The sequence below is a fragment of the Microtus ochrogaster genome, linkage group LG5 (assembly GCF_000317375.1).
Source record: "Microtus ochrogaster isolate Prairie Vole_2 linkage group LG5, MicOch1.0, whole genome shotgun sequence".
Classification (NCBI taxonomy): domain Eukaryota; kingdom Metazoa; phylum Chordata; class Mammalia; order Rodentia; family Cricetidae; genus Microtus; species Microtus ochrogaster.
Genome location: NC_022031.1, coordinates 59507475 through 59519812, shown reverse-complemented (window position 1 = coordinate 59519812; position 12338 = coordinate 59507475). Strand labels below are relative to the sequence as shown.

Here is a 12338-nt window from a genome sequence, read left to right as displayed (position 1 = left end):
CGTGCAGTAGGATCAGAAACCCATTGCCATTGTTCTTGAGTTCTCAGTAGTCCTCATTGTCTGCTATGTTCAGAGAGTCCAGTTTTATCCCAGGCTTTTCCAGACCCAGGCCTGCTGTCTTTTCATCCCTTCCTGAGGGCCACTTCTGAGCAACAGGCTTTCTGGGCTCTTTGGTGGCCCTGCTTTGTTCAAAGGGTGTGAATTCCAGTCTCCCATCAGCCCACCTTGTCACAATCTGCCTGTTACTTCTTACATTAGTTCCATTTTCTACATGGCCACGTTATTCTGAAAATATCTGGGATTCAAAAAAAAAAAAAAAAAAGCCCAATTTCCATGCAATGCCATTTACAGCTCCACACAGTCAAGTTGCAATCCAGTGTTCTCACCCGTACGTGTCTCCCATTCCCAGTACAGATGCTCCGGACAGACCAGCTCAAGCCAGACCACTCAGTGTAGAGCCATCACACAGATTTCTGAAGGGGAATGTTTTACTCTGTGTGTGTGTGCACGGGGGTGTGTGCCTGCCTGCCTGCCTGCCGTCTGTCTGTCTGTCTGTGTGAAGAACACATAGCAATAACTTGACAAAAATAGGAACAGCATTGATGTAGACTGCATTTAAGAAGGTAGCCTGAGTCTGGAGGTGTAGCTCAGTTCCTAAACTGCTAGCCTCCTGTTTTGGTCCCCAGCACCACGGGAAGTGGGTGGTGATGCATCCTATAATACCAGAACTCAGGAAGCAGAGGAGGGAAGATCAGAAATTCAAAGTCATCTTTAGCTACACAGCAAGTCTGAGATCAACCTGGGCTGTGTGGCCCTGTTTGAAAAAGAACAAGAGAGTAAACCAAAAACCAAGCAAAGTAGCTGGGAAAAGCTGGGGAACTCTTGCTGTCAATCTTACAGTTCTTTATTATGTTTCAAAACTTGATAAACAAGGACAGAAGTAGAGGTCATTTACATAGGTTTCTTACTTGACTGAATTTTCTACGAATTTTTATGCTTTGTATTTTTTAATCTAGCCCAATTTGTTGAGTCCATTCTGTCGTGGATCGGTAGAAGCAATTTTTAAATTTCTGATTTATCATTGGCTGTCATTTCTGATAAAGGGGAAATGCTATCGGAATGCAGACTCAAGGCTCTTGTGCAGTTTTTAGTGGATGCTGTGAGCATTAGAACAGGTCACATGGTAGTGTGAACAGAACCTGTAAGAGCTGCATCAGCCCAGGCATCCAGCACAGGGCAGCCTCAAGCCTAAGACCCTGCAGGCTGCAGTGTGAGCCACACCGCCTGCTGTCTGGGTTGTCCTAAAAGTACTTCTTCTCTGCGCGAAACCATCAATATGCCTAGTCCTTCAAGTGATTTACTGATGTTTGACAAATTAAGGAACTACAAGATTTTTTAAAAGTCCTATATGTTAATTAATAGTGTTTAATTCAACATTGAAGGCTTAGGAAATAAAGTCCTAAATTCAAATTGGCTGAAACAATAATGATCAAATTAATTTGAAAGATGAGTGCTAGAGTGCTATTTTCTTTTTCTTTCTTTCTCTTTTCTTTTTTCTTTTTTGCCTGATATCAGTTAGCCATTTTAACTTTCTGAGCTTTAAAGAACTCTGGGCCCAAGTTACATGTGTCTCAAGGACAATATATAAGAAGTATTAGCCTGTGTACTGCTTGAGATTTTAATGAGAAGGATAATTAAATAAGATTCTTTTTGGTGGTTTTAAAAAGTGGTACAAGGGAAGAGCATGTTTAACTTGAGAGAAGACTTGTCTTCTGGTTTCAGGAACGGAGCCATTATAACCCTCAGCTGCAGCATTTGTAAGATGGAGATGCCGGGGGCGGTTAGAAGAACCTGATGAGGTCACGTGTGTGAAAGGCAAATAATGGGGTGTTGTAGGACACGGGAGGGCCATTGAGCCCACCTTTTACAGTGCTAAGCAAGAAAATCCCAAAACATGATTATTAAACACTTTCAAAAGTTAATAGTTTTATACACTAAAATATGATATTGTTTACTTTCAATTTCTTTCATATAATAAAATCAAAAAAAGCAAAGAGTTTTAAAGTTTAAATTGTTATATTTGGAATTTTACAAAGAAGATATTTAAGTTAACATTAAATGCTTCTTTTTATTGATCGAATCCCACATGTCTATAATCTCAGCATTTAGGAAGCTAAGGCAGGAGGACTCCAGGTTTGAGGCTACTTTGGCCTATGTGAAGAGACACTGTATATGAGATGGGAGGGAGGGGTTACACATTTTTTAAAAATCAGTTCTCAAAACAGCAGTCCTTAGACCAGACATAGAAAATGGCAGAGATGTTATTCAGTGTGCCCTACAAACTCCTCTCTAACGACAATGGGCACATGGAGCAGGCAGCCTGGGCAAGGGCCACTTGAGGCCATATGGCAGGGCCTCATTTGGACCAGCCATGTGGAGCAAGTACTCTGCTGCCAGCTGTCCCTGAAAAAGCTAGTCTTAGATGCCAGCAGCATCACAAGAGCCAACCTGAAGCCATGAGTGCTGTCCCCTATTGCAGAAAGTGCAGTACACTATGAACAAGAGTTTCCTATTAGAACGTCTGATATGAGCTACCATACGAGTTATTGCCAACTCAGATTAATATTTCCTTATTCTCTATTCTGTCAGCACAGGACAGAAAAGAAAGTTACTATGAAAAGGAATTACTTTTGATTTTAGTAGTCCAGTTCAGTGACTAGCAAATGTATCTGAAATGGTCTAAATCATAATCCACCCCCTTTTCAGGAAAATATAAAAATAGGACTTACAGAATGAAAGCAAAATACAAACGTACCCTCCTTTGGCATCTGAAGTTATGTGTCTGCTCAACAAATGAGCCCTAAGCTGGCTTAGATGTGTGGAAAGCAGAATAGGTCGGGGCATGGATCCAGATCCACAGAGCCGACAGCCTGAGAGAGGAAATTAAGTGCCAGGTTTCCCTTACCCCAACAGCTCATAGGCGCTCAGTTAAACCACAGAATTCTCACCCATCTCAGCAGGTTAGATCTTTATTTAATCATCTCAAAGTACAGATAGTCCCCGAATTCAGTTTTGTCGGGTGTGAAATCGGGCTGCATTCAGTAGAAACCATACTACAAATTTTGGCTTTTGAGCTCTTCCCAGGGCAGATATATATATATATATATATCACCATGTTGTCTGTGATGCTGAATAGTGGGAGTAGTGGCTGTCAGTCATACATCATGGGTTGGACTAAGGGGCCATCTGCAGAAACTCTGGCCCTAAGGCTGAGCTGTGGGTTAGAGGGAAGAAGGTTTCCACTGTAGAGTACTTATGGGTCTGCAGCCCCACCACAGCTCAAGAAGCCTCTGTTATTTACGTTACTTCCTTTCATTTGGTAACAACGTTTCCTCCGAGGGAACAGTGTGAAGCAACCTTTCTGTTCTTTCAGGCATATAAGTGGTATGAGCTTGGGCACAAGAGAGGACATTTCGCCTCCGTGTGGCAGCGGTCCCTCTACAATGTGAATGGCCTAAAGGCTCAGCCGTGGTGGACGCCCAGAGAGACTGGCTACACGGAACTGGTGAAGGTGAGTGTTAGCTTCCAGAGTAGCCCACCCAACTTACCCAACTTACTTGGTGCCGAAACCACAGGGTGTGGAAGGACTGTTATGCAAAAGGTATTTTCTTTCTTTCCTTTGTTTTTTGTTTTGTTTTCTTTGTTTTTCAAGACGGGGTTTCGCTGTGTAACAGTGCTGGTTGCACCAGAATTTGCTTTATAGACCAGGCTGGCCTTGAACTCACAGAGATCCACCTGCCCCTACCTCCCTAGTGCTGGAGCCGTGCGCAATCATTCCTTTATTTTATTATATTGATGATATTTTATTTATAGTAAGGAATCCTCTTCTACCTGAAGCTTCACAAGTCAGGCCTCCATCTTCTGTCCCTCTCAACATTTCTATCTTTCAAGCACCCAATGCCAACTCTGTAAACTCTGAACACATGGAGACCTTTTCTAACCCAAAGTTTCAAAATCTCTTCCCAGTCCTTTCCAAAGCACCACTGTCGGCTTTATCACAGCAGTACCCAAGGTCCTTGGAATCAACCTCTGTCCTAGGCAGCTCTCTGCTGCTGTAGAGAAACACCTGACAAAACCAGCTTGGGAGGGAAGGGTTGTTTGAGCTCATAGGTTACAGTCCATCACGGGAAGTTAGGGCAGGAGCGCAAGCAGGATCCGAGAGGTTGGAGATGAAGCAGAGGCCATGGAGGGGTGCTGCTTATTGGATTGGGTTGCTCGGCATGGCCTGCTCAAGCCACTTTTTACACATCCAAGGACTACCTGCCCAGGGGTGGGTGGCACTGCCCACAGTGGTCTGGATCATCCTCCATAAATCATTAATAATAATATTAATAATAAATCCTCCCATCTATATGCCCAAGCGCCAGTCTGATGAAGGCTTTCATTAGGGACCCCACTTTCCAGGTGACTTCAACAATTAAATAGCTATAAAGCATGGAATGTTTTACATCAGTAGATTAAATCTAAACTTAAAGATTAAGTGTGATTCTTGGTAGAGATTCGTGAGCTTATGTTTGTTTTAGGTTAAATGTATTCGTAGGCACATTAAGAAAATGGGACTCATTTTCTTAATAACAGTCTCTACATATTGTTTTATTTTTCAACTGTGGGAAAAAAATGTATGTTATTGGTCAGATGGGCTGCCATGTTTCGGCCTCTTCAGTTTGTAGGATATTTTCTGGTTTCCCAATAAGGAACGATCTTCTGTGTGAGGACAAGAGCGAGAAACAGCGCCAAGTGTAGATAGAGCCCAGATGTTGGAAGTACTTTCCTTCTTCCCTTTACCTGTATAGTTGGAATTCGTCACGTTTTTGGATGAGGAACACGTAGAGTACAAGATCCTTAAGATTTATTAGACTTTAATGATGAATTTGTCTGGGGGGGAAGACCTGCAATATTCTCTCACTGTGCTTATGAAACAGGCCTTGTTTGACTGTTCATATTCATATCAGCGGATGCGTACGACATGCGCATGCGCACCCGTCATAAACTCAGCTCTTCCCCCGCTCAGGCTCTATGGCTTTGTAGATCAGAACACAGTCTGGCAGTGATGTTTGCAGACTCTTTTAAGAGGCCCGCATCCTAGCAGAAAGAGTACAAGAACGCCTTGACGAAGCTACAGCTCTTAGTGTGGTCCATCGTGTGATTTTTCTTCCTAAGATTCCATCTCTTCTCAGACCCACACTGGGCTCTGCTATTCTCCTGCCTCATCCACATCTCCTGGACTCTGTGGAAGCTGGGTTACCTGCTGTCGCTTTCAGGATGCTTCCAAATTTAAGCAATAGAAACGAAACCCCAAGATTGCTTCAGCAGCAGGGAGCCTGATTGATTCTCTTGTCCTGATCTTAGAAGCGTGATCTCCAAATAGATGTCATAGGTGGACAGTCAGGAATAAGGTTTCTTGGCCTTAAACTTCCTCCTTAGTGAGCTCTGTCAACACTGTGTGATAGCCACCAGCAGCACCAGGACTGGAGCTGGAAAGGGTGGCCATTGGGCCACCACACAAACACTAGAGACTTCCAGGCAGACCCTTCCCTATTGGTAAGCACGTCTCAGAAGGGTTACAAGGAGTTACAGGGAGCCTGAGACACTAGGTAGCTGCCTACAGGCTACAGGAGAGACGGTAGGCCTCCACCAAGGCAGAACAGTGGCTGGTGTCCTTTCTGTTTCTCTGGACTGAGTGGCTTCCCTGGGCGGGGGAAGGCAGTCTACACTGTTTGGTCTCCTTGCTGTCTCTGGGCATGCCTAGATTTCTTTCTCTTTTTTTTTTCTTCATGTTTGTCATTAATTTTTAAAGCTACCTTCACTTGTTTGGTTTATCTGCTATGAAAATATTGACTCAAGTTTCATTACCCAAACAGAGACTTCTGACTTTGTGGTCCATATCTAACTACATTAACACATTCATTGCGAAAATTTGTAACCTCCTTGTTCCTATGTCTTTCTAAGAATGGTTTTGGCCAGTGTCTTGGTCCATTTTGAATGTGATAACAAAATCCTATAAACAGAACGTCTTAGCAACAACACAGATTTAGTTTTCAAGACTTTTTGTTTCTAGGACATCTAAGATGGCAATAGAGGTAGACAGTGTCTGGGAAGAGCTTGCTTCCAGGTTCACAGGTGGTGCCCCCTCACTGGGTCTACATACAGGACAGAGAAAAGGCAGCCTTCTGTCAGAGCTGTACTACAACTGGGGGTGGAGCAAAACAAATTAGATTTTTGTTTGTTTATTTGTTTTTTGTTGTTGTTTTGATTTTTCTTTTTTTAAAGTTATTTATTTATTAAGGATTTCTGCCTCCTCCCTGCCACTGCCTCCCATTTCCCTCCCCCTCCCCCCGACCAAGTCCCCCTCCCTCATCAGCTCAAAGAGCAATCAGGGTTCCCTGACCTGTGGGAAGCCCAAGGACCGCCCACCTCTATCCAGGTCTAGTAAGGTGAGCATCCAAACTGCCTAGGCTCCCCAAAGCCAGTACGTACAGTAGGATCAAAAACTCATATGAATACAATTATTGGTGTGTATATGGAGAAATGGAAACGTTGAATGCTTCAGATAGGTGTTAGAAATTGTACCACTTTGGAAAACAGTGCTTGCTCATAAAATAGTTGGACACAGAATGAGTGCATAAATCAGCAATTTCTGCAAAACGAGTGTCCTTCAAAGTGCAAGCAACTAGACAATCGGGTAACCAGTTTATATACCCTGCAGCAGTTACAAGTCATGAAGTCCTGATGCCTCCAGCAACATGGATGAACCTAAAAAGTCATGCCAAGTGAAAGAGGCTAGACACAGAAGTGTGTGTTATAGAATTGTATTCATATAATTGTATTCATATGAACTGCCCTGACTAGGCAAATCAGCAGGCACAGAAAATAGTGTTTTCCAAGGTCTGTATGACTGGGAGAATTAGGATTGAGCAACCTCTAATGAGAAGCACTTACTTTTCCAACTGAAGATCGAAGAGTTGATGATTCCTCAACTCAGCATCTACTAAACCCTAATGTGAAGAACCGCTCAATAATCCGTTCAAAATAAACGGCATATGATAATGTGTAGTAGCAAGACAAGGGCAGCAGGTATCTGCAGAATGATGATGCTTCATTGTCAGAGCAAAATGGTGCGGTAGTTCAGAGCATGCACTCCACAACCGCACTGCCTGCTTGGGTGTTCTGAGTCATGGCCCTAGTGTGTGACATTGCCCATGTTCCCTTGTATTTCAGTTTCGTTATCTGCAAGGCATGCTGGTGTTGGCTCGAACTATGTTCTGGGGGTTTAATAAGCAGGCACGCTCCGTAAACGTTATTGCTATTATGATGGTTGTAGTTTTAATTACATGATTTTGTGGATTTCTAAAAGCAACTGTAAAATTAATTCTGAAGCATCCTTTATTATTTGAATAATAATGTAATAATTAACATGGGCTGAATGCTTCCTCCCAGCCATCAGTGTGCTGAGGGCTTTTGTGTAATATTTTATGTAATATTACTAATATAATCTTTACAGCAGCTCTAAAAGATTATTACCCACTTACATGTGAGTGAAATAAAGATGAGAAAGTTAGGACACTTGCTTAAGTTCCCATCTTTAATAGTTTCAGGACTGGGACTTTAGCCCAGGCCACTTTGCTCTTAAGTCCGTGTCCCTCCTTGTGCCCTACAATGGCCTTCAGAATTACTGGCATTTGCTCGTGGGCCATATGCTCTCCCTGTGCAAGTCAAGTGTGCATTTTATAACTGCATCTAACTGAGCTTCGGAGTTGCAGCGCTTGCTTGGTTAAAGCGCAGCTTCATTTAAGAAGTGAGGCAGAGGCTGGGTGTTAATCTGAGAGGGCTGTAGGAATTCCTCCGGCCAGTAGTCTTTAAGTTACCCACCCACTTGGGCGTGGCCTCTTATACTATATATACCGACGTAAAGCTCAGGTCTGGCCTCTCTTCTGGAAGCATGATTCGGTTCCTGTTCCCAGTTTGTGCAGAGGACTGTGATCTGTGAGTCTACCCCTAAGTAAATAACCCTTTATTATACTCAGTTCTGGGCTAGTGTGGGATTTCTTTTTACCGTCCTTCTTCATGAGAGTCAAACAGCATGGAATCTCAGCGTGGGTGACACCTGGCAGCTCCGTTCTATGTGATGCTATTTCACTTTGCTGACTTAACTTGAAGAAATATTAATATCATACACTGAATGACCTTTTCAGAAGAAAGTCATTTCAGGGCAGCTGCTACCGGTAATGCCTGGATACTGAGGAGCCACAGGACTCATCACTACGAGTTGCCAATCACCCATCAGGATTGTCTTCCACTTCCAAATTCCAGACTTGAATATTCTATATTACCCACTTACTGAGCTCTTGAAATAGAAACCTTCCAAATATGGTGGCTGTCATATTTGGCCAACGTGCTTTCAAAATGATCTCTTAGTGTGTGTCTAAGGCCCTCGAATGACTTGCGTTATCTACCAGTGTGTCTTCATTTAGGATACTCAGTGTGTTCGGAGGCAGACAGCGAAGTTTTCTTGATGGTGAGGGGCAAGGCTAAGTAAAATGTAGCCTACACCCATGTCACCGAGCTCTCTCCATTCCCCTTCCTGCGTAGCTTGTATTTCAGCAGCTCTGGCATCGGGGTTGTAAACTTAGATGGAAGAAACAGAGAAAAGTCTTGCACTGGTATTTTCGCTACAGATGGGTAAGTTGTTGTTTACAGTTCGCATATATCAGAGTGTCAAGTCCCTGGGAGATGTTTAACTTAGAAATTGGCATAAGAAGTGGTTTAAAATCCTTGGAGGATTGGAAGTAGAAGTTATTGCTTGTTTGAGGTTAGCGGTTTGATCAGCACGAGTTCATGGCCAGTTTAGATGTAAACACTTCACTGCAGCACATTCAAAACACAGCAGCCAAGAGCCCCCAAGCTGTGGGTTAAGACGTCCCTCTGTATTTCTTTTCCTGAGGCTGGCTCGCCGCTGCTTGCATTCAGCACCAGAAAAGAAAGAGAACTTCTTGGATTCCTCTCTGAGCTTCTCGGGCTGGCTGTTCTGATGTCAGCAAACAAACAGCGTGTGCGAGACCTTGCCTTTCTTCATATTGCACTTTTATTCTGGTTGGAGAAGTTCCCAGCAGTGCTCTGCCCGAGGTGTGACAGAGAGCAGAGAGTGGTGGCTGAGAGCCCCGCTCTGTCCACTTCCATCAGGCGCTGGTCTTTTGAAGAATTCCATTGTGTTCTGAATGACTTCGCCTGGACAAAAAGAGGCATTAACCAGTAATTATTACGTCAGGGCTGCAGCATTTCCTCCTCTGTGATTAAATGTTTGAATGTTTTCAATGAACTCGAACTTGCTTTGAAAAGAAATGGATTGAGGAAGCAAAAATGTCAGATTTACTTTGGAATTAAGTTACAAATTAAGAGGATTAGCAACTTTACATAAAAATGAGTGCCGAGGTGTAGAGGAGCAGTGAAGGCAATTCCTTACAATTTACATACTAGTTTAATCTACCGTTTTAAGGCACACTTCAAACTTTTTGGACCTCAGTGATATCGTCAGCAAAAACAGCAGTGAAACCAAGCCGAGGTAAATGACTGAGGGCTCTGTGTTAGAGACAGGACATTTTTATTTTTGCTTTTTTGCTCTGGCACACTGGGCACGTAATTGCATTCAGCAGAGATGGCTTATCTCTAAATTTAAAAATAATTGCACCAGTTTCTTCTCTCTTGCAAGGTTTTGTTCAGACTCAAAACACACAACAAGGAAGCCCGCCCCCTCAGGTGTTCCTGTGTGCAGTTGAGATGCTGAGACTGTAACCAGAGCGCTGTAGGGTAAAAGGCCTGCCTCCAAAAGCCACAGAGGACTAGGCTCAACCATGGTTCCTGATACCCCAACTAAAGAGCCAAGTAAGGGTGCAATGCAGTGAAGTTTACCCACTGGGAAGAGCAGAAAAGGGGGTCCAGGGTTTCCGTGTTTGTCCTCAGCATCCTGGCATGAGCTCCGGACAGACACTTCTTGAGTGATTTACATGCTATGTTCAGAGGTTAGTGGTGGCCCAATGTAAGGAGACCGCCTGGCTTTTATCCTTCCTTCACTTACCTTGTAGGCCCAAATGAGGGCTCGGTTCTCTTGGCTTCTGAGAGCCTCTTTTAAGATCATCGTCTCTAAACTGGGTTTGGCAAAGAACAAGGTACTGCAGTCTGCTGCATTAGTTCGAAGGGCCATTTCTCTTTCTCAAAGTGAAATACTTGAGTTTTCAATATTTGTCAGCATAGGGGGAAAAAGGCTTTATTGCCAGTTCTTTTGAGGAACTCACAGTGCAGTGTTTGATATTTCTGGATGATTATCTGTAGTTAATAGTCCATGTTAGACTTAGAAATGCTCTCACTCAGTGGCTCCTGTCTGTGACTTGATGTCCATGTGCACAGATCAGTGTCTTAAATGAGCATGTGCACGTGTGCATGTGTCCCCTTTGCCATTTCAAGTCCTTGGAGCCCTCCGCTTGGAATATTTCTTCTGGCAAATCAAAGGCCCGACAACTAAACCACAATAAAGCTGTGACTGCAAGGCCTTCAGGAGCCTGCCTGGCAAACCAGCTTCTCTAAAATAACTAACCAAGGGAGGTAGCCTAATAGAAATCAGGTCTTCAGAAGGCCACACGCCCGTCTCTAGTGAAAATCCAGATAGGTGGGCAATGACTTATGTGATGTCAGCCCAGTGGGAGGGATCTGATTCACGAATAACACCTTTTCTGGGCTTTGTCCATGGTACCAACTAAACCAGAAAAGGCCAAGAAGGCATCTTCTCAGACCTCCCACAGTCTTCTTTTGACCCCTCCCCCAAATCACAGGTGGCCACGCCCAACTCTCTCCAAGCTGGGAATAAATAGCCTCTGCTGTTTTCAGTTGACTGCTCTTGGTTTGTTTTCATAGTAAGAAATGGTAGCAGTTTTCTTTCATCTTTGTATCCAAGCTTAGGCAAACAGAGGACTGGTCAGAATGAATGCATTAGGGCCAGCAAGAAATTGTTTCTTTGATCTGCAGAGGTTTTATTAGAATCAGTGCACAGAGAATTTGCTGTGAGACTCTATACTTGCTGTGGGCTGTGCTCTGTTCTCCCCACACAGGGGGGGACAATGCCTCCATGTTGATGCTGTTTCCAAAGCCTGGCACATTATCGCATATGGCTTAACCCGCTAAGATCAAAAATAGTTGATTTTATCTCAAAAAAAAAGGTATATAACTCCTAATATAAGATAAATAATCACCACTCCACCATGTTATATAATTCCTAATATACCCTAAGCATATCCCTGGAAAGCTGCCTAAGATTTGGTAGCTAATATGTGAGTGCACCGTGGTTACCAGTTTCTTCTAATGCCGGCTGGATGCACAGGTGCCTGCACACCCCTTTGACCACATCCCTCCTCTTAATTTACTACCAGAACCTGTCAGAGTACCTGATCACATGAACTTCCAGAGCATCCCACTCGGATTACCCTGAACACTGTGAGTTCTTGCGTTATGTTTTTCTACAGATCAAATCAACTGTTGCTCTTTCTAGAGAAGGGGTCTCACTATGAGATCAGGCTGGCCTGGAATTCAGACTCTGCCAACTTCTACCTCTGCAGTGGCGGGACTTAGAGGTATGCATCAGCACACCCTGCGAAAGACAACTTTTCTCCCCTTTCTCCATGACCTTTATTTGTAAAAATTTGTTCATCCTCTTGTTGATACAGTTATCTGGGATCTCCCATCTGCTATTTGCTTTTTTAGCTAGAACAGGTTCTGGCTTGAACCTGTTTTATTGTGGCGGCTGAATTATATCACCCTCCCCATTTCATGTGTTGAAGTGTTAACCAAAAGTACCTCAGAATGTAATGATATTTGAAGACAGGACCTTGACAAAGCAAGTACATTAAAAACAGGCCAGTGGGGAGGGTCCTAACCAAGTCTAAATGGAACCCTTCTCAGAGGATGAAATTTAAACCCATAGATAGAATCCAGAGGTGTGTGCCTGCAGGAGACAGGCCATGTTAGGGACCCAGTGAGAAGACAGATAGTAGGTTTCCACATGGCTTTTCAAAGGGCCTTTAGTGTGAGTTGTCCCTACTCGTATTCCTCTCAGAGACTTTTGAAAGAAGCTTTTAAAATGAGGAACCTGTGGCAATCACTGAGTAAGTTTCCCAGAATCCCAGCTGATAGGTGACAGAATCAAACATGCTTACAAGTAAGCAGTCTACCTGAGAAACAAAGGAAGAGGGAGGGAGAAAGGGAGAGAGGGAAGGAGGGAGGGAGGGGGGAGG

General features: G+C 43.7%; 1 protein-coding gene across 4 annotated transcripts in view; it reads left to right on the top strand.

Moving 5' to 3' along the window:
- Nucleotides 1–12338, top strand: part of Asph (aspartate beta-hydroxylase) — a 170717-nt gene that overhangs the window by 136860 nt on the left and 21519 nt on the right. For all 4 annotated transcript variants that reach the window (XM_026786672.1, XM_026786671.1, XM_026786673.1 and 1 more), the window contains one exon: nt 3434–3571. In XM_026786672.1, the coding sequence (XP_026642473.1) occupies nt 3434–3571 (138 nt within the window). The remainder of the gene's footprint in view (nt 1–3433; nt 3572–12338) is intronic.